Source organism: Carica papaya, chromosome 5 (genome assembly GCF_054855325.1).
Source record: "Carica papaya isolate Zhongbai chromosome 5, ASM5485532v1, whole genome shotgun sequence".
Lineage (NCBI taxonomy): Eukaryota > Viridiplantae > Streptophyta > Magnoliopsida > Brassicales > Caricaceae > Carica > Carica papaya.
Genome location: NC_142313.1, coordinates 18,440,688 through 18,463,812, shown reverse-complemented (window position 1 = coordinate 18,463,812; position 23,125 = coordinate 18,440,688). Strand labels below are relative to the sequence as shown.

Genomic DNA, 23,125 nt, shown 5'->3' with positions numbered 1-23,125 from the left:
TATAGCACATATTAAGCTGTGATGATTTTGTTTTGGTGGGAATTGGGTTGCCTTCTTCACATGTTTGGATCTAGCCGCTTGAAATTAAGGATGGTCAATTTTACAATTCACAAATTCAGTAAATTTTGGATAATTATAATCTTCAATATCCATAATCTTACTAAAAAGTATTACATTACATAGAAGCTTAAAAAACAATTGAAATCAACTAGAAATGTTAAGGTTTGAAACTTTGGAGCTGAAAATAGGAGAGAAATTATCATAAATTCTTGTACTTGTGCAAGTAATCCTTTTGGGTTTTGTAAGATGAGAATGTCACAGCTGTTTTGTCTTACTAAATTGGTTTTTCTCGGAGGAAGAAGATGGCAATCTCGGGTGTTTACGTTTATATATATGTAGGTAGCATGTTTTGTCTAGGTGGGAGGTTTAGCTGTATACCCAATTCTCTAGTTCTCTTCTTCCCATTTTCCTCCTTCCTATCTCCCATACACATTACTCTCTCTTTCTCCTTCTCTCATCGAATCAAGGCAATATTTGGAAGAGAGAGGTAGACACATGCCATTGGGCTTTTGGCTTTGCTTTCTCTCCCATTTACCCACCTCAATACTCTCTGGACTTTCCTTGCTTCCTTTTTAATCTGCTTCTATCTTCCCAATCCTTTCAACACCTTCTTCACATCAAAGCATAGGGATTTAAGATACAGACTTCAAGATTTAAGGGTTTTGTTGCAAGTCCACAATAGCTTCGTCCTTCTCTTTGACAAAACCCTTTGATTTTACTTTATAATGCATTCGAGCTTGTAGATTTTATTGGCTTTTCAATATCGGATGCATTTGATTTGTATCTTACCAAAGTTTTGATTTCTTCTCATTTGTATATGTGTGTCTAAGCAATTTCTTTGAGGATTAGGGTTTCTTTGTTGCTGGGTTTCTTTCCTGTTTGTCTTCCTTGGATTTAGGTTTTTGAGGTTCAGTTATATACCGATGCTTCTTCAGTTTTTGTAGGATTTAGGAATCGGGTTGAAGGGGGTTGGTGTGTTTCTATATTAAATTTGATTGAGATATGAGCCGTAGGGTTCGGCGAAAAATATCAAGGAAGGGCAAGGATAAGTTGGTTTTGCCAGGTTATCAAGAAATTGAGGATGAGATTTTGAGTTCTGAGGTCAATGGAGTCGTCGATTGGACTAGCTTGCCCGATGATACAGTGATTCAGTTATTTTCTTGTCTGAATTATCGCGACAGAGCAAGCTTGTCATCTACATGTAGGACATGGAGAGCTTTAGGAGCTTCTCCTTGTCTATGGAATTCTTTGGATCTTCGTGCGCACAAATTTGATGTTTCCATAACAGCTTCTCTAGCATCAAGATGTTCCAATCTTCAGAAGCTTAGGTTTCGTGGAGCTGACTCTGCGGATGCAATAATTCATCTTCAAGCTAGAAACTTACGTGAAATAAGTGGTGATTACTGCAGGAAAATAACTGATGCTACTTTATCCGTGATTGTGGCTCGGCATGAGGTTCTTGAGAGCCTCCAGCTTGGGCCAGATTTCTGTGAGAGAATCAGTAGTGATGCAATAAAAGCAATAGCTCTTTGCTGTCCAAACTTGAAGAAACTTCGGCTATCTGGAATAAGAGATGTTTTCGCTGATGCTATCAATGCATTGGCTAGGCATTGTCCAAATCTGACTGACATAGGATTCTTGGACTGTCTGAATGTTGATGAGGTTGCATTAGGAAATGTTGTATCAGTTCGTTTCCTTTCCGTTGCCGGGACATCAAATATGAAGTGGGGGGTTGTTTCACATCTTTGGCACAAGCTGCCTAAATTGACTGGTTTGGATGTTTCAAGAACTGATATTGGTTCCACTGCTGTTTCTAGGTTGTTGGCATCCTCTCAAAGCTTGAAAGTTTTTTGTGCCTTGAATTGCCCTGCTCTTGAAGAGGACAACAGCTTTACTACCAGTAGAAACAAAGGAAAATTGTTACTTGCATTATTTACTGATATTTTTAAAGGACTATCTTCATTATTTGCCGATACCACAAAGAAGGGAAGGAACGTGTTTTTTAATTGGAGGAATTCAAGGAACAAGGACAAAAACATAGATGAGATTATGACTTGGCTTGAATGGATCTTGTCCCATACTCTTCTGCGAACTGCTGAGAGCAATCCACAAGGTCTAGATAATTTCTGGCTAAAGCAAGGGGCTGCACTGTTGCTTAGTTTAATGCAGAGCTCCCAAGAGGATGTTCAAGAGAGGGCAGCCACTGGACTTGCAACTTTCGTTGTTATTGATGATGAAAATGCTAGCATAGATTGTGGAAGAGCGGAGGCAGTTATGCGAGATGGTGGCATTCGCCTTCTTTTGGACCTTGCAAAATCTTGGAGAGAAGGGCTTCAGTCAGAGGCTGCAAAAGTATGCTTATTCTTTTGGGATGGGCAGGGAAAAGGGAGAGGAAATATTTCATTTTATAGCTTGATTTCTGTAGGAAATGAAACATAACTAAATCATTCATTTTGTTAAAACTGTAGGCTATAGCAAACTTGTCTGTGAATGCCAATGTTGCAAAGGCTGTTGCAGAAGAGGGGGGCATCAATATCCTTGCTGGTCTGGCGAGGTCAACAAACAGATTGGTTGCTGAAGAGGCGGCTGGTGGATTATGGAATCTCTCAGTTGGAGAGGAACATAAGGTTAAATAGTTTTTCTACCAATTGCTCTATTCCCACGTGGCATGTCCTCATATTTACTATTCCTTGTAGTAACTCTTATTTATTCTTAAATCAGAGCGCTATTGCTGAGGCTGGTGGTGTGAAAGCATTAGTTGACCTTATATTCAAATGGTCTTCTGGAGGTGATGGTGTTCTGGTAATTTCCTTTTCAGCATGTACTACGTCATGTAATGCTGTCTTTTCTGGAATATATTCGATAAAGTCCTCTTGCTGTGGGATTAACTTAGTGGGTTAATTTCATTTGTGTTTCCAGGAACGTGCAGCCGGTGCATTAGCAAATTTGGCAGCTGATGACAAGTGTAGTATGGAAGTTGCAGTTGCAGGAGGTGTACATGCACTAGTGATGCTTGCTCGAAACTGCAAGATTGAAGGAGTGCAAGAGCAGGTGCTTCCTTACCATCACTTGGGAATTTGTATTATTTCTGCTTTGTGATGTCACCACATGCATTTTATTAAATTTGGTTTTTGGAATATGAAGTAACTTATGATATATCTAAATCTGTTGGAATCGTCGGATTATTACATCTTTGATATATTCACTACATTCTTAAGCTCCTCATGAAAAAGGGTTAATGAAGGCACCCCTGGAGTCACCTCAAAAGTATTTTGCACATTATTAATTAGAAGTTTAGATCACAAGCACACTTCTATTTTTTAAGAAAAAGAGTTTAGATCACAACCATAGTGGTCTTTTTGTAGTTTATATACTGACGTAAGCACTCTCTGGTTCAGGTGACTGGTAGGTCCCATCTTGCTAATGAAATTATGATCTTTATTATTGCGATGAAGAACCTATATAGGTTTTGGATTCTTTTCTGCTTTATAAGATGCGCAAAAAGTAGTTTTCATTTCTGGTATGCATTGTGGAGGAATTCAGGGAACTACATAAATAAAAAAGAACTAAGTTCAGGGAACCATTTATTTCAAAAACAAAATCAGTGAACCACATTACATATAGTTGTACTGGACTATAATTTGTTTTCTCTCTTTCTATGCACATTTACTCTTCTCCATGTGTATATAGTGCATCTATTTGCAGTGTGTTTTTCACTTGATTTTTGTAACTTAATTGAGGTGAATTCTGATATTTCTAGGCTGCTCGTGCCTTGGCCAATTTGGCTGCTCATGGTGATAGTAACAGTAACAACGCTGCTGTTGGACAAGAGGCAGGTGCTCTTGAAGCCCTTGTTCAACTTACACGCTCTCCCCACGAAGGTGTCAGGTAGCTCATAAAAGGTTCTATAACTTGGCTGTTTTCAACTGCCGTTACACGTGTTCAATTAAAATTTTTCTTTCTTTTCGATTAGAAAACACAATTACTGAGCATGTCACGTTTGGTGCAATGAGATGTGGATGGAATGCGTGCAATATGATGTACACCAAACTCTTGTCATCTTTCAATTAAAGCATAATTCAATTTTTCATATTCTTTTTCAGGAACGTGTTTTATGAACTTTTAAGCAGACTACGTTAATTTTCCAAAAAAAAGAGGGGATTGTCTGGTTTTGTCTTGCCCTTTAGACATCTGGACAACTGTCCGTTCCATTGAAGCTGTATTTTCTTCTGATTGCTGAAGATGTGATTTTATGTTGAACAATTAGAGGCTCAGATTTACTGAATCTTTCTTTTATGATTTTATACCTTTTAAGAATAATTATTATCATATCCATTTTTCTTTGTTAGCAACAATTTTACCGTGCACAAGTTAGTTTTTATTGGCAAAGTTATATGTGATGCATAATTCTAGTATCAAATTTTGGTTACAGCTCGGGTTGAGAATATTAATGGAGAGTGTAGGTTTCCTATGAACAAAACAAAGAAGTTAAGTAACAAATTATGCAAATTCTTACTGATGTCCATACACTTTTAGCCACTATATTGTGGGGAAATGACCATGTGCAGTTAATGCCATGAAAAGTGGGCACATGAACATGGCTGGCAAAAATAGGAAGATGGACTCATAAAACAAAATGTACTTAGCCGCATGTCTTACTGGTACCAAACAGTGCTTGGTGATCTTGGCGCTGCTACAAAATGCTGGCTTATTAAGGGTTATGTTTATGGCCAACATAAAAAGTTGGCAAAGGCCCTAAACATAGAAAGATATTCATGTTAAAGCACCGAGTATGGTAATTTAGCGTCCATATGAGATACTTTGAAGGATAATTTTGGGAATTTGGTGGATTTTTTCCTTATCTTTTTTTTACGTTTTTATCATTTTAAGAAACTTTACAATTATTTGCTTTTCTGCATTTAAGATGGAAATCAGATTAAAATATTTGGCTTTAATACTTATGTTTTTGTCTGAGTTCAGATAAAGTTGCATTTTGTAGTTGTCTACTCGTGTTAGTTGAAGTGGATATCTTTGACCTTGAGTTGTGATTTATGACAACCTAGGGTTTGATGGTAATTTATGTTGGATGGATAAAATTAGAGGACTTTGCTTGAGAAGACAGAAGAATAGGAAGGAATTTATAGAGACACGTCAAGGATGGTTGATAGGGAGATAAAAAGAATAAGAGAGGATAGATAAAACAGAAGAACTCTATCCTCTTGGTCACTTGGAAAGATAGGAACAGTAGAGAAATGTTCCCTTCTGCTTCTCTTCTTGACCACTCAAAGGTCGTCTTGACTTTGTCTCCCCTCCAAGACAGTGTTGATTTTGTTGATATGTTTGCTCTCTTCTATTTGAAAGAATTATAAATCTCTACACATGGTTTGCAAACCCTTGGTAACTCTTTAATATTACTTCTTTTCTCTCAAAACAACAAGAAAAAAATGAAGAACTCTTCATATAGAAAATATTATTCAACTCATATTTGTTCAATATCGTCTAAGTTAGTAGCCTTTATATAGGCAGAACTAGAATCAAAGTAGGAAACTCTACCAGTAATAAAATTTTACAACTTTCTACATCTTAATCAAACTCTAAATCTAGCTAATTTCTCCCGAATACTATAAACACTAAATAATAATAATTACAGCAACGTTCCCTAATATTAAAACTATTTTAATATAACTTCATTTTGTTTTGCATCATTTTTCCCCACTATGTGAAACCTCAACCTTGATTTTTGAAGCAACAAAGAATCAACAATTGCAAGGTTGAAACTTGAGACTTCTAACATTTGTACTCTCCATAATGAAATAAAAACTTCTCAATGTTGTAAGTTCTCATATAGGCATGACAAAATCAATAAAAAAATGGAGGCAATGGTGATAGATCATAGAGTTATTTTGGTTAATGAACAATCGAGAACGGAAGCGAAGGGTTACTTTAGCAGGCAGAGTGGAGGCCTAGATTGGATGACATAGACTTTAGAGTTCTTGATGAGACTAGCAGGCTTGAGGCGAGAGATTTCACGGAAGAGATTCATGACAATCTTATGTTGTGCAAGAGGGACAAAGCTCTTGGTCCGGATGACGTCAATATAAGTTTCATTTAGGAGTTTTGGTTAGTTATGAAGGAAGACATAGTGCTTTCAGGAGTTACATGAAGCTAGGTCTTTTGTTTATTCTCTTAATGCTTCTTTCCTGGTTCTTATTACAAAGTTGAGTGGAGCTTGGGACATCAAGGATCTTAGACCCATCAACCTTGTGGGCAATGTTTACAAATTAATTGCAAAGGTTCTTGCGAAAAGGATGGCTAAGATAATTGATAAGGTGATCAGGGACAATCAACATGCTTTTGTGGGCGGTAAACAGATTTTGGATGCAGACTTGATAGCAAATGAAGTAGTCGATGAGCTGATCGATAGAAAGAGAGAAGGGATGTTATGCAAGCTCAATATAGAAAAAGTATATGATCATGTGAATTGGAGTTTTCTTGACTATATGCTTCGTAGGCTGGGTTTTGGTATGAAATGGAGGAGGTGGATGAAGGCATGCATCAATTCTACTTCTTTCGCTGTACTTGTTAATGGAGGCTCTGCATCTTTTTTCAAAGCTTTTAGAGGACTGAGAGAAGGTGATCCAATTTCCCCCTTATTCTTTATAGTGGTGATGGAAGGTCTGAATGGTATGTTGTCTAGAGCTAAGGAGAGAAGACTTCTCAGAGGACTAAAAGCAGGGATAAGGGATCGGCTGGGGGGGGGGGGGGTTAACTCATTTATTTTTTGCTGATGATACTTTGCTTTTTTGTGAACCAAAAAGAAGTGTTTTGTTAAACATCAGATGTATTTCGATGGGCTTCTAAGTGGTTTTAGGGCTTCATATTAACCTAGTCAAGTCTGAATTGGTAAGATTAAGGTCAATAGGTGACGTGGAGAGTTTCAGGGCCCTTGGATACAAACAATTAATTTACCTATCAAGTACTTGGGTTTGCCTCTTGGTGCTAAATCCAAAGAGGTAAGGATGTGAGAATTTGTTGTGTATAGATTTGAGAAGAGATTGGCAGGTTGGAAGAGGGGTCTATTATATAGAGGAGGTAGGTTGACACTTGTCAAGAGTACTCTTGGTAACCTTCCTATTTACTATGTCTTTGTTGCCCATTTTGAAGAGCGTGGTGAAGAAGTTGGAAGCCTTGCAGAACAAATTCTTGTGGGGAGACAAGGAGGAGAGTCAGAGGTGCCATTTAGTGGCCTGGAGTGAAGATCAGAAAGCCTCCTTTTCTTGGTGAGTTAGGTTTGTGTTCTCTATTGGAGATGAATGAAGCTTTACTAGTAAATGGTTTTGGAGATTTTTAACAAAGGAAGATGCATTGTGGAGGAAAATAATTATAGCAAAATTTGGCATTAATGACTTAGGTTGGTTCACCAGAGAGAGTTCAAGACCATATGGTAGAGCATGAGGAAGAAAATTAGCAAAAGGAAAGCCAACTTTTACTAATGTATTAGGTGGAAGGTGGGAAGGGGGAAAAGAGTGAGGTTTTGTGAGGATAAGTGGATGGAAGGGGGGCACTTTGAGAGCATGCTTTTCTCAGATTTATGCAATAGCACAATAGAAAAACATTAAAATTTGTGACTCTCTTGTGAAGAATAGTAGTGGACCGAAGGTTCGGCAGGTCCTTGTTTCGAGATTTCTCAATAATTATGCAATAGCACAATAGAAAAACATTAAAATTTGTGATTCTCTTGTGAAGAATAGTAGTGGAGCGAAGGTTTGGCAGGTCCTTGTTTCGAGATTTCTCAATGATTGGTAGATTGGCGAATATGAGAAGCCACTTCAGAATTTATCTTGCATCTCATTGGATGGTAGCACTGACTTACCTCAATGGTGCCTTACATCCAATGTGTCTTTTTCAGTTAAATCCTTCTACAAAAAGTTGTACAAGTATAGTGATGATGGTACTTGCTTTCCTATCTAGCAGATTTGGAAGATTATAGTTCCTCCTGGATTTCTTTTTTTGCTTGGGAGGCTAGCGGGGAATGTTTTTTAACCATTGACAATATGAAGAAAAGGGGAAAGATTTTGGTTAACATCTGCTTCCTTTGCAAGAGGGATGAGGAAACTTGTAAGCATGTGTTACTGCATTGTCCGGTGGTGTATAAACTATGAACTACGATATACAGACAGTTGGGTATAAGTTGGTTGATGGCGGGTTCGGTGAGGGAAGAAATTTGGACGTGGAATGGTATTAGGGGCCGGAGAAAACAGATGGACATAATTCCGCTCTCTACATTTTGGATTGTTTGGAAGGAAATACATAGGACAGATTTTGAGGGGGGTTGAGGATGTTAATGGTTTTGATATCTTAAAGAATAATGGTTCCAAACCCTTGGCTTTTTGTTACAGGGTCATCCTCTGATTACTTTGGAGGATTTTGCAGAACTCATTGATTAATTAATAGACTTGTGAATGCTGTAAATGCAGCACTTCCTTGGTGCCTTATTAATTTTTTTTTTGAAATAAAAGTTTGAAGTATATTAATGTGTTGGTGCCAAGGGAGTACCACTCACGTACAAAAGATTTACAGGTCAATTAGTATATCTACAATGGAGTCAAAATCATCTAAACTATCAAGGTTGTGTTCTAAATGAATAGAGCCAAAATAGTGAAATTATCTATCCTGGAGAGTAGCAAAATCTACTTTTTTACTCTCAAATGCTCTATTGTTTCTTTCTTTCTAAATAACCCAGAAAATAATTAAAGGAATAAGTCTGAAACATTTATTCCTATGGCTAAGTCCCTCCCAAGCAAGAAGCTTGCTCATTGCCGATCCATCTATAGCCCAGGAGATACCCAAGAGCCCAAAAACCAGAGACCAGAGTTTGTAGGTGACAGGACACCAGAGTAAAAGGTGGTTGCAGGTTTCCGAGCAATTTTTGCTAAGGAAGCATCTGTTGGCCATAATTACATCTCTCTTCATGAGGTTATCCATGGTAAGGATGCGTTCCTTCACTGCTTCCCTAGCAAAAAAAAGAGATCCGAGGAGGAGCATGAGCATGAGCTTTCCAGATTAGTTTTGTAGGGAAGTCCCTCTGCTTGTCAAAACTGTGGCCATCCAAAAATTTGTAAAAGGACTTAACAGAAAAGTCACCATTTTTTCTCAGTTTCCAGCATAACTTCTCATCTTTGTTGCAGAGCGGTAAATAGGCTGAAGTTTGGAAGAGATTTTCATATTCATCCACCTTCCAATCCTACTAGTTTCAATTAACCACCACATTCCAAGCCATGTTACTGCCTTCCCCATATGCCTTCTCAATCAGCATCTTCTTGTCACTGGAAATAGCAAAGATAAGAGGGTACCGAGACTGGAAGTTTTCTGGACCGCACCATACATCTCTCCAGAATGGCACTTTGTTTCCTTTCCCGACAACCCAATTTAAGTGGTTGAGGACAGAATTACTGCATTGCATACAGCTTTTCTAGAGACTCATACTAAGTGCTGCTCTCCAAGATCGAAATATCATATTTATCTTCACCAAATCCTTTGCAGTCAATGACAGATTTCCATAAACAGTTTCTCTCATTCTAGAATTTTCATCCATTTTCCACTTGGTGCCTTATTAATACACGTTACACTTTATATTTTAAAAAAATCGATAAAAGATATATATTGTTTGCGATTCTCAAAATGTGCATTTTGGTGAGAGAAATCTTCATTGTCAGTGAATGTTTCTTCTGCTAAATAAATTGGTCTGCTTGGAGAAACCACAACCTTTTGAAGAATGAGAAGTATCAACTAGAACTTACGTAGATAAGAAGACTTGTATTTATCTTGACATTTTTAAGCACAATCCCCTAGATCTAATTCGTACATAATCTATAACTGACGATTATGATCGATGCAATGATCATTTGGGAGCTTGTGATGACTAGATTTAAACAAAGTATAAGACCATTTAAGAAACTTTAGTGGCTATATTTGAGAGAAGCTTGTTGGGTAGAAGGGCTTTTCTTTCGAAATAGGGAGGCTTGACCCTATAGAATGCATCTTATATTATTTTTTCTTTATTTCCCCTTCCAATCAGTGTGGCAAAATGGCTGGAGTCTCTTTGACGTTGGTCCTTCCTGGGTGAACTGGAGGAATAGAAGTGACTATCTGCTTGCAGTGGACAAGGTTAGGCAACCTACGAACATGGGTGGTATTGGCATTAAACCTCTTATATGTTTCAACAAGGTGCTTCTTTGCACATGGTGGTGGAGATTCATATCTTCGAAAGTTGCCTTTGGTGGAGGCTCTTAAGAGCCAAATCTGTGTTGGATTCAAGGGGTTGGAGCATATAGCCTCCTAGAAGTCCTTATTGGATAGGTCTGTAGAAGAGTATTAGTATGGGGTGGGATGAGCTTATTAGATTTATTAGTTTGAAAGGTGGGGCTGGACATAAGGTGAGATTTTGGATTTGGTGAGCAGTGTGAATGCAGTCTGTAGCAGTATCGATTCCCTATCCTGTATTCTTTTGGTAGACGAACGGGGCCTGTGGTTTATTAATATTTTGTTTGGACATTGGTTAGATAGTGTGGAATGCCAATAATGAGAGAAATTTGAATAATTGGGAAGAATAATATGTTAACCTCCTCCCCACCTCTTCCGTTGCCATGTGGATCCCTTGGGGATAGGCGAACCAATTTAGAAGTTGGGAAGTAATGTCAACGTTAAGTCCTATCTTTGCCTTCCCTGACTCTATTCCATTCATTGCATGGGAAGTTAGAAGAGGATAAATTCTCACCACTAAACCTTTGGAAGAGGGGGCAGATCTTGTGGGTTATTTGGAAGGGGAGAAATAATAGGTCTTTCAAGGATGTTTTTCTTTTTTTCTTTTTGACAGAATTAGAGGTTCTTAGTTATTCAACACATCCATAATCACTGAAACTCAATCAAATACATTTTCTGTAATTGGTTAAATGACACTACGAATTGTAACCAAAAGATAGTTGGATTCCATCCTAAAACTATTCAATTTCCTTTTCCTCCATTTTAGATATTTTTGAAAAAAAAGAAAATCACCTAGTGGTAACTGGCTTGAAAATGACCCAAATTAGCACAAAAACGGGTCAGAAGCAATTTCAAACAGCTCAACATGGTTAGATTGTCTTCGTGCCTGGGTTTGCTTGACTTGATTACTTTACTCGTAACAGTCGACACATAGTCTAACATGCAGCTTTATGGTGATCGAAGAATAATCATTCTTTGGTAGAAGAATTTTAAGCAGGATGTGGTTCAAGATTGGAAGTTTTTTACCTTGAAGCTACTGTAAGCAATCTGTAGTTTTGTGAGAACTACAAGAGTCAGATTTCCAGATGTCATCTCTCTGGTGGGTTTTGGCAGAAATGACAGCAAAGCATGCAAAGGGCCAAACGATCTTTGGTTTTGGCTGCTGAACATGAGGGTTAGGTGGTTGGAAAAAGACAACAGACAACATAAACTTGGATTTAGTTTTTCATTTTCGTTTTTTATGATATCTTTCTTTAAGAATTAACAGTGTAGGGTGAGTGATGAAGAAATCTGTTTTGAGGCACAATGTCGAATTCATAATAATGTTTGCATAATATTCACAATGCTCAGATTTTCCAATTTAACTTGTTTCTTTCATCAACTTCTTCCTGTAACAATTGTTTTTTTGGTTTTTTTTCCTCTTTTGATACTACCGTTTTGTCTACTTGTGAAACAGGCAAGAAGCAGCTGGTGCATTGTGGAATTTATCATTTGATGACAGAAATCGGGAAGCAATTGCAGCAGCTGGTGGTGTTGAGGCCTTGGTATGATGATGCCATTGTTGACTCCATACTTTTATATGATCGGTAATGAGTGGTATGCTTGACACTAATGCTATGTAATAAGAAGGCTTCCAATAATTGCCTTCCTAGATTTGCTTATAGAAAAGTAATATTTTAGATGTCTATTAGAAGGTCCTTTAGATTAGGTGGTGGGTTTTTAAAAGGGGAAAGGTCGTCATGAGTGGCTACTATCTATGTAATAGAACTGTAGAGTTTGTCAAACATCTCCTCCTATGGTTTCTTTTTTTTCCCCCTCTTTCTCTCTATCAGCATTGGTCATTGGTTTATAGTTTGTTGGGGGTGAAGTGGCTAGTGGCTGGCTCAATCAAAGAGGATATATGGGCTTGGAGAGGCATCCATGGGTTAAGCTACAATAGGCACTTGAATATTATTCCTTTGACTACATTGTGGGTAATTTAGAAAGAAAGAAATATTAGTTTTCAGGGTATAGACTTGTCTTTTTATATAATCAAAGATACTTGGTTCCAAATCCTAGGTTTTTTTTTTTCTTTAATTAAGAATCATCCTTTATGCACCTATGAGTATTTAGGGATTTGACTGATGTTATCATATTTGTAACTATTTCCTATATGAGCTTCCACCCCATTGGTGCTCTTTAATACTTTATTCTTTTCTTTAAAAAGAAAAATTAACCGGTAGTTTTAAGTAATACAGTTTCTTATAGGCAAAAATTTGATGGGGCCTCTCCCTAGTTTTATCCATGTCTCATAGCATACTTGTAATTGAAGGTTTTGCTAAGGAAGTGAACCTATATTTAGAATTTCATGTGGAGTAAATCCTTTACTTGCCTTATTATTTGATTTGTATCTCTGAATTACTTATTTCCCTTTCAATTTCCAAAAGGAGCATGGTTATGATTTCTTTGGAGTTTTGGTAGAGGTGACCTCCTGATTTCCTCACATAATGGCCTCTGTTGTATTTGTACACCTAGTCTTCATCTTGAGCCTAGAGCCTTTGGGTGTTTACACCTATAAATCACTTTTTGAGTTCCTCAACAGTAGTGTTATTACCCATATCAATTCTTTGTCCCATTCTTTTGGAAGTTTAATGTCCTCTAAGGTAAGAGTTTTCGATTGAATTCATATTAAATAGGATTAACACTAATGACAATCTTCAAATCTCAGGACCTCATAAAGCTCTCTCTTTCAATGTTTCTATGTGTTTTATAGTTGAATGGTAGTCACATAGAAACATTGTCTTTGTCTCATTTTATCTGCATGATGAGAGAAGTAAGGAGCATAAGATTTTATGCAAATGTGTTGTCTTTCTAAGTTCATGGGTCATTTGACTGCAAATGAATACTAGGAATTTTAAGCATCAATTACAATTGCCTGATATGGCCTGGGATATGGTATTTCTCTTTGCTTCCCATTTGGCAAAGGCTCATGGTCCTTTTTTGGGAGATGTTTTTTTCTTCAAATTTTGAAGATAACAAAGTTTCCGTTTGAGAATAGATGGTTAAGGTGGAAGATTGCCAGGACTTAATTCGTTTATACTAGGGCGAGTCACATGAGGAGGGTTTTACTAGTTTCAAATTGTCCAAAAAGTTGGCCCGTGTGAAGTCACTCCCAAGTCACCGAGGAAATTGATGATCTTAACAAGAAGGAACATGCGGGGGTTTATCAAAGTCTGACAAAGAAAAAAGGCAAGTAGCGAAGGTTTTGCTTGCAAATTACTCACGGAAGTGTTGGCTTGGATGTAGAGATACAATCTTGTGGTTCAAGATGGGGGACAAACTCAACCTTAACAAAATCATTAGGAAACTGAGATCAGAATCCCAAAGGTCTGCTCCAGAGGACCGATTATCAGATGCCCTTTTTGTCTCGTGAACTTCTACTAGAGGTTCTATTCAAGATAAAACATGCCATTTCCATCAGTTGTTTCACATAGTCTGATGCCAACCAATGGAACTTCCTATGCTCATAATATTTCCCACAAGAACTGGTGCCAGATATCCTTTAGCCTCTTGGCCACTTTGATAGGGATCGGAAAAGGAACAAAACGTATATGGGGAGATTAGAGAGACACTTTTGGGTAGATTCAATATGCTCGCTTTAGATATCTGCTTCCATTTGGCTTGTCTCTTCTCAATCTTTTCAACAATTAGATCTCAAATACTTGTCTCCTTAATGGTGTCATTAAGATGCAGGACGGGGTAGTTAACAGTGAATTTGCTGACCTTCTAGCCTGAAATCTTTTCCATTACACTGTAATTCATCTCTGATAAATTGGAACAATCTCTATTTTCCCTTATCAACCATTAGCCCTAATACTTCCTGAAAGCTCAACACTATACATGAGGTATCCGTATCTTGCATGAAAATCCATGACTACTTTTTGGATCTATAAGATATGAATTTTTGAATGAAACTTTGTTATATTCAAAATCTTAAGTATGTGGTATATTTCATACGTGATAATTCAGTACTTGTTCGAGCAACATCTGTTTTGTGTTATTCAGGTTGCTCTTGCACAGTCTTGTTCTAATGCATCCCCAGGTCTTCAAGAGAGGGCAGCTGGTGCTCTTTGGGGATTGTCAGTTTCAGAAGCAAATAGGTACTGTGCTTGTTCTTTTATCTGGGCATGTGGGTGCATGTGTGCATTATTTGTTTGAGATTATATTTTGTACTAAACAATCAATAATATCAGCCTATTAAGTTGTTTTCCTCCTATTAGCATGAATCCTAACACATGCTTGGGCCTAGATAGGGGAGAAGGACTGTCTAATAAGTTGCATGGTTTTAGATTGAAACAATTAACTATAAATTGCGTAGTAGGCATGCCCCCTTAGTTTGTATTTGAGTGTAGTGGACACAAGATTTTGTTTTCTCACTGGACAACATTTATTAGTTTTTTGTTGTGCGTTCATTTCTTTTGAGAGGATGTCTCATTCTTCTATTTTATATTTTCTTCTCCCAATCTTAATACATTCTTCTTTTTTTTAATTAAAAAAAAGTCAAATTTTTTTCAATAAGAAAAAGTAAACTTCTTTATATATATATTTTGGGGTGGGGATGAAGAGAGTTGAGCCTCTTGAGCTAGGTCTTGGATTTACTTGAAGGATGCAACTATCTTTAGATATTTTCTCGATTTATGTAAAATTTTCTGTGCAAGTCTATATGGAATGACTTACATGAGATTCTTGTCTTTACATAAAGTTATATTTACTTTGCATTCCACGGTTACATGCTTATTGTTGAATGGACTTTGTTGGTTTTCAGCATTGCTATCGGACGAGAAGGTGGTGTTGCACCTTTGATTGCGTTGGCACGCTCTGATACTGCAGTGAGTATTTTTCATTTTCCTTGATGATGAGTGTTGTTTTTGGTAGAAAAAAAAAATTTCTGGATATTTTTAATATTATCTTCTAACCTCATTCTTCGATTTATAGTATATACTAGAAGGAAACTTTGCCTTTCAGTTACGAGCAAGTCTCGACAATCTTCTTAAAACTTTTGGTCATTTTTGGTTGGTTAGTCATAACCATGTTGCTTATATCACCAAGATCTTGAAAAGAAGTAATTTGTATTGTGCTAAAAGGTAGTTTAAGGATATTCTCTGACTGTGGGAGAATAGAAAGATTATAGATATTTTATCCACTTGTTCTGTCTAGAAATCAAGTGGTTCTTTAGATCCTTGTGTGAGTTTTTCTGGGACAAAGGCCACAATTCATGCATCTTACACACAAAGGAGAGGATGAGACCTATTGATCCTCTTGGTCTAGAATTTGTTGGAGTTGAGAGGATGACACCAAACATTTGTTCTTTCGAAAAGTAAAAGAGGAAGATGGTTGGTGGGGGTTACAATTGCTGCTGCAGAAGTCTGTGAAATCAAGTTGGAAAAGGGAAAGTAAGTGCAAGCAAAACCTTTTTTGAAGCAACAAGGAGCACAAAACATATTCAAGGTTATGAAAATTAGCTTTGATACCATCAAAGCTTGACGAGTATGTGAAACTCATTAAGAAATCTTGGAATCTACCAACACGATATAGAAATATTTTTAGTTTCTCTAAGAAAATAAAAAATAAAACCTTAATAATTTTATTCTCAAGAGAAAACTCTTTGAACTCTATAACATCCTTGGATGAATGAATGAAATCAATTGGAGTCACATGCGCTTACGGACTTAATCATTCAACTAGTCTCGAAAGAGTGTAAATTTGTGGGTTAACTAATTAGACTGAGAATTAAATCACAAAATCTAATTAGATATCCTAACTAAACTAGCAATTAATAAAATCTTTCATAAAAGAATTATGCATAAATCCCAAATTTAAACCAGAGGAGGTGTAGCCTTGATTTTTTGATAGAATGCTGGTGTTAAGCTTCTGTTTGATGCTTGGCGTGAAAATAAAAGTGAAGTTGCTGGTGATCAGTCTTGTGAGCAGCAGAACTTCAAGGGCTACTAGGTTGTCACATGCCTTAGCTTCGGAACTTTTGATAGGTATAAAGTCGGATAAGACATGTGAATTCAAAATTTAGAGCTACTAGGATTGGAAAATAAGGATGGTGGGCTTCGGTCCTTTTAGAGAAGGCTAGTCCTTTAAAGCCTAGGTATTTTATCCTTGAGAGAGGAAAATGTGGTTGTTGCTCCAATGGACTAGTGACAATCACAAGGCTTGCCCAAGAGAAAAGGGGTTGTTATTAAGGAGCTTGATCCAATGTGAGGGCTATGTTTAGCTTCGTAGGAGTCTTATATTTTTCCAATGTTGGGTTTGGGTCTTCAAGTGGTTGAATGTGGAATTTAAGTCCCAAACTAATCTCTAGGTCAAATGAGATTTGTGGTTTGGGGTTTGTTAAAGAGTTTGTTCGCTAGAGAAATTGAGTCTAGGAGATATTAGACCTGGAATGGCAAGGAGAAGGATGAGTGTTGGTCCAGTGGTCTGGTGGTTAATTGTTGGATTAGACCTGGGAAGATTATGAGTTTTGCAGCATCAATTTCCTAACTTAAACCTTGAGGACAAGGTTGTTTAACAAGGGGAGGGTATTGCCAGCACCAGTAAACCATTGAAGGTTTACTACCAGAGAAAGTGTCAGGGAACATTTAGGTTACTGTTGTGGTTGATTTGACTTGTGTGGATTAGTATTACTGTTGTGTGTGAATTGGTTGTGTGAACTGTTATCCTGTTATGGTTAGTCCTAAGTTGTTTCTATTCTGTTATGCTCTGTTAGAAGTATCACAATGGGATGATGTATGACAATTCAGACTCTGGAACTAAGAAGTCGAATCAACACTAGCTCTTGAAAAGTTCATCTAGATTTCCAAATTATTCTTCTTCTCCCTACTCTATCCAGTTCTCATTTCTCATCTGACTCCCTTCCTCTCTCTGGGTATTCAACTTCTAAATTTAGGTCAGAGTGAATACAGGTCTAAGACTCCTGACTGATGATTTTGTTCACCTGAATACGTAAGATGGTCTACGGGTGCCAAAAGGAGGGAGGGGTTTGAATTTCACCGAAAATAAGTTGAAGAAATAGCTAGCTGAGTGGAAGAGGGTTATAGATCCACCTTTATTGGAAATGTACTCCAATTTGCCAATCTATCTCTTCTCCCTCTTCCATTACCCTAGCTAGGAGAAGAGAGGGAAGCTATATGATGCATTGAGGTGGACTTGAAGGAGCAAAGGAATCATCTAGCTTCTTCAAATTCTATTAAGTAATCTCTTAGTGGTTAGGGATCGGGAATTAGATCTTTGTTGAGTTTTGATTGGTCCGTGTTGGCAAGTGATTATGGAGAATATGAATTGCAAGAATTGTCTTCCACGGGAAGTGATACAAGCAGAGTTTGGCATTTCTCAGAAGGGTTGGAGGTTAAGCCCAGAAGGAGGCTTATTGCTCGTCTTGAGGAGTGAATCAGTAAAAAGTTGGAGTGCAGGGGCTGATATGGTTTGCTTCTGAAATAGAGTGGCTAGTGACTCAATCAATAAGCTTTTGAGAGGTTTGTTGGTGATGGCATGCTCTTGAAGACTTTTTGTTGATGGTATTTTTAGCATTACTAGACTTTTGTTGAGAGTAGAGGTGTGCTAGATTGGGATATTTCCTTTGACTTGGAATATTAATGTTTGGGAGGTTGATGAATTGACTTCCTTGCTAGCCATTCTCCAATGATAGAGATCGACCCATGTGGATGTTGAGGAAGGATTGTTCTTTTACTGTGAAATCGTTCCGTCTCTATTTCTTGGCACAGAATCAGGTTGCAAGTGGGTTTTGTTGGAAGCAAATATGACAGATGCTTTGCCTCGTCCTTTATAGACTTTTCTTTTTCTTGCATGGGAAGCAACTTGGAGCCAGATTCTGACAATTTGCAATGGCAAAATGATGAGAAGACACATAATACAACTAGATACTTTCTTGGTTCAGAGAGAATGAACCCTGTAATCTTTACTTTTTATGGTGTGAAAGCTACAGAAGGCTGCAATCCCTCAATCTTCTTGTTATCATTTGTTCTGTTGGCGGAGGTTCAGTAGCAGACAAGCAGTTGATGTGGATGGTCTGAACATGGATGAAGCTAACCTCTCTCATTCCATTGGTTATTTGTTGGGTCATTTGTAAGGAAGTAGTAGAATAGCTTTTTAGGCATTTAATCTTCTTTTGATATAATGAGAAATAATTGGTTGCATCACCATCATGGTATGATTATTAATCCAAATGTAAGCACTAGTCTAATGAAGAGAAAATGAGTCCAAAAAGTCTACAGGATGGACTCTTCTCTTTGACTGTGTTTGGAGTGCCTTGGCAGCATCATTGTCACAGCTTCTAAATCTGTATTTTGTTCAAAACTCATTATCTTCTTGATGGAAAAGATATTGGGGATTTTGTAGATATTTGTTTCTAAATTTCTTTACATGGGTGTCGCCCCTTGGTGTCTTGTCAATGAATTTTCTTTTTCTTTTCAAAAAATAGTGCTTCCTTCTTAATGGGGTTCTTCTTAGTGGAAGGTGTACATTTCTAAATTTTTAGAAATCTAGCAATGGTATTAATTTTATAAGTTGCTGAGCATGTTGTTACTTTGCGTATATAATTTTTTTCTTTCCTTTAGAAGTGATAGATATAGAGTTTCTATCTAATATTCAGCTCTGATAGACAAAACAACTGTTTGATGATATAATGGCTGAAGCTGTATTTTTGTACATGTCATGTTTGCTTAGTAACATGTATGGGAAGACAGCTCAAAATTGTTTGCATAAGAAAAATAGCAGTTTAATTGTTTTGAGGCCTTCATGGCTTCACCATAGAAGCTATTTATCTGTTTTCAGAGTCATTTCTTGCTCATTACCGCTTTGATTGAGATTTTTTTTTCTAAACATTTAAACTGTGTTTGGTTTATTTCTCATTTAATTTTAATTTTAACCATCATATTAGTCTCAATAAGCATAACTAGAACATAATTTGTTATGTTTGATTTACCATTGTTCCATTTTGAATTCTTTGATGCTGGACTTCCAAACCGTAGTCAAAGGTATAAATTTAGTTTTCACCATTAAAGAATTGAAGGTGGGGATGTGTTAATTCAGCACAGTTAATTATATTCTGACTATGTATACTAATGTGATAATTAGTAATATGAGAATTAGAACTAAGAATTGGCTAGTAATTCAATGTAAAATGAACCAAAAGCTACCTTAATGTTTCCTATAATTTATTGGGTTGCTGACTGCCGATATTCATTTTGAACAATGGTTTTCTTTTTGGAAATAGTGGCTGTTGGAGATTTTGATTGAAAAACGGTGGATGTGGATATCTTTTTGAAACCTGTTTTCATTTATAGAATGAAAACCTGTTACTAAAACTTGAGTAATTCTTACCTGCTTTGGGTTTTCCTCCCACTTCAATCATTTTATTTTCTTGTTTTCATTGTATAATTAAAGAAGTGGTCCAATATAGATTGTTTTTAAGTGTTTTTTGTGATTTTCATCATACAATGCCACTTGATTTCTTGTGTAGCTTTATCTTTGGTTTTTCTCCTTGTATATACTATTTATTTATTTATTTTTTTCGGGGATGAAACTTGTGTGTGCTATTTATATAGTCTTTTCAAGTTCTACTCTGGCATATGAAAACTTAAAGGGAAAAATAGCTGGTGAGGCTGAGGTTCTGCCTGTCTTTGCTGTCAATATGTTTCTTGTGACACTATAACCAAATTTGATCTTTTTGCATGCTATTACTCCCAGGATGTTCATGAAACTGCAGCAGGAGCTCTTTGGAATCTTGCTTTCAACCCTGGAAATGCTCTCCGGATTGTGGAAGAAGGGGGAGTTCCTGCACTTGTCCATCTCTGTTCTTCGTCAGTGTCAAAGATGGCGCGTTTCATGGCTGCATTGGCACTGGCATACATGTTTGATGGGAGGTACTTTATTGCCGCTCCAGTGTGTAATTCTCTGTAGTTCATTTTCCATCTATATTACGGTTAAGCCTTTTTTCATTCATTTGACAACAACTGAATTTGTTATACCTAGTAGGAGGGGATTCAAAAGCTAGAATTAATAGTTCCAGGGCTTGTGATAACACCAGAAGAAGGTATCTAATTTTGTTAGATGGTCTTGTGTCTATGTTTTCTATGATAAGAGAAAGACGGCTTCAGATTTTTGAAGGTCATCCTCGTAAAATTAGAAAGGATCTTAGGAACCTGCTAGATATTTGGCCTTATCTTTTAAATTTTATACTTGTGTACTTAGGTGGCACCTCTGTGACACTTGTTGTCTATAATATCTCTTTTTTACCCAAAAAAAAACACGAGAATAAAGGCTCAACTGCATCATAGTCAATGCAAAATGTAGTTGAACTGATAGTTATGTTGTTTTGAGCAATAAACAGTTTATTACACTTAATTATGGTTTAATTAAAAGAACATCTCTCTTATATTTGAAACACTTTTCTGCATGTATATACTTTGAATTTGCAATTATTTTGCAGAATGGATGAATTTGCTCTGGTAGGGACTTCATCAGAGAGCATGTCAAAGAGTGTGAGCTTAGATGGTGCTAGAAGGATGGCCTTGAAGCACATTGAAGCTTTTGTGCTTACATTTTCTGATCCTCAAGCATTTGCCACAGCTGCAGCATCATCAGCTCCAGCAGCACTAACACAAGTTACTGAGAGAGCTCGCATCCAAGAAGCAGGGCACCTCCGATGCAGGTACCTCTCTCTCTTTCTCTTCCGCTATTTTTTACACAGACACAGATTCATGAAATCTCCATTTGGTTAGCCATCCCAGATAATCACATTTTCTGTGCCAAACGCCCAAGTAGTTTACTGCTCTGACCCTTTGAAGTTTTAAAATGAAATGAATCATTAACCTACAAGATAAGCATCAATGGTATAGTTTACTGATTTTCTACATTTTCTTTGGAAGTACAGTATCAGATCTGGCCTTCTGAATCAGGACAAAAAATTATTTAAAGAAGGGGGCTTGATGTGCACGTTTGTCTAACGTGGTGTATATTTCTTGCATGATTCTTGACATTTATGCTAGAAGAATAATTTAGGATAAACGTGTTATTGAAATCAACTCCGTGGATCATAAAAGATCAGATTTGGAGGTACTAGTGGCATGTGAAATTACCCTCTAGTTTAGCCCGCCTTTTAGTTTGTTATTACATACCTGGATTACATTTCTAAATAAACAAGCACATCAACTAGTACGTGTCAATGCACAAACATGTGCAGTTAGAGCTTCTCACAAGAGCAAAATGTAAATAAATTATGTTTGTTCTGTTTATTCTTACCATATGCGCTTTCTCTGTCTGCTTTCTACACTCTCTTCTTACCATATTCTTGCAAGAATATGTTTATGTATATTTTGGGTCGTTTTTACTTGTAAATCTTCAAAAGGGTAAAGCTACATGTACAAAGTACTCAAAACTTTATGAACTGATGCAGCAGCTGAGGTAGACACTCTTCTTCAATTAAACTAATCAAATAATATCATCACGATAGTTGCAAATTCAGCTTTTTATATAAATTTGTAAAATTCTTAACAGTAGTATTAATCTTTTTCGAATTTTTAGCTCTTTTCCCTGGCAGGATCTATTTTACATGCAACAAAAGGAGTACATTTTGTCAGAAAAGTGCAATGCTGGTAGTTTTTAGCTCTTCCCATTTGAGCAAATATTCACTTTTGTTTCTATATTCCTCAGTGGAGCTGAAATTGGGAGATTTGTGGCGATGCTACGAAATCCTTCTTCTATACTCAAAGCATGTGCTGCTTTCGCTCTTCTCCAGGTAATTAATAACATTGAGTCTCTTCGGATGTCTAAAGCTTGTGTGAGCACATTTCTTATGAAAGGGCAAAGATAGCTGAATTTTTTCTTGAAATAAGCAAAGGTGGCTGAATTGATTGAAGAACTTTCCCTTGGGTATTTTCAAATTGCAGTTTACAATTCCTGGTGGTCGGCATGCCATGCATCATGCTAGCCTTATGCAGAGTGCTGGAGCAGCAAGAGTACTCCGTGCTGCAGCTGCAGCAGCAACTGCCCCAGTTCAAGCTAAGATCTTTGCAAGAATTGTACTCCGCAACCTTGAGCACCACCAAGTTGAACCCTAAAATCAGATCCATCAGGATTACTGTCTCAGAACAGAGCAGGGCCTGATTCATGGAAGTACATTTTTAACCATTCTATTGGTCAGTAGCAGTGCTAGAGAAAATTCTGAAGAATATCTTACACTGTAGCCTCTGTGAGATCTGAGTGCGAGCCCTAGAGAAGAGAAGTTGTTGGATATTTAAAGTGGTTCTGTAACATGCGAAAGGTACTTACAACGAGGCGTTGATGCCAAATCGAATGTCCTCATCAGTTTTCATATTTGTATTCATCATGACAAAAATGTTCTATATAGTCATAAATATTGAAGCTATTTGGGATTGCTAGGCATTATCTGTTTTGTTGTAGTGATTACTACAGGTGAAATTAATAATAATTGTTTTTTTTTATTCATCAACTTGGATGCTGGATGTGTGGTTATCCGGACATCATTGAGGTCATCAAGACTTACACAGAAGTTTCGTTTTCCTTGATTGCATAGTCGAAGTTCTGTACTTGTATTTGCAACGGATGTTTCGATTGGATGGACTGGTAAAGTGTTAGAATCACATATATTACACACACACACAAGCTGGAGGCTAATGCACATTTTTTTGAAATGCACTTTTCTTTTTTTTTTTTTTTTGAAAAGCTGAGAACCTTAAACCATATAGATATCCATACTTCCAAAATGCAGATATAT

General features: G+C 37.0%; 1 protein-coding gene across 1 annotated transcript; it reads left to right on the top strand.

The window, feature by feature from the left end:
* Positions 1-219: 219 nt before the first annotated feature.
* Positions 220-22,836, top strand: ARABIDILLO-2. The gene is made up of 12 exons (XM_088220643.1): positions 220-2,412; positions 2,529-2,687; positions 2,782-2,862; positions 2,980-3,111; positions 3,821-3,948; positions 11,780-11,867; positions 14,368-14,462; positions 15,128-15,191; positions 20,077-20,252; positions 20,819-21,040; positions 22,042-22,126; positions 22,278-22,836. The coding sequence occupies exons 1-12, from the start codon at positions 1,063-1,065 to the stop codon at positions 22,446-22,448; spliced, it is 2,751 nt and encodes a 916-aa protein (XP_088076769.1). The 5' UTR covers positions 220-1,062; the 3' UTR covers positions 22,449-22,836.
* Positions 22,837-23,125: the final 289 nt, after the last annotated feature.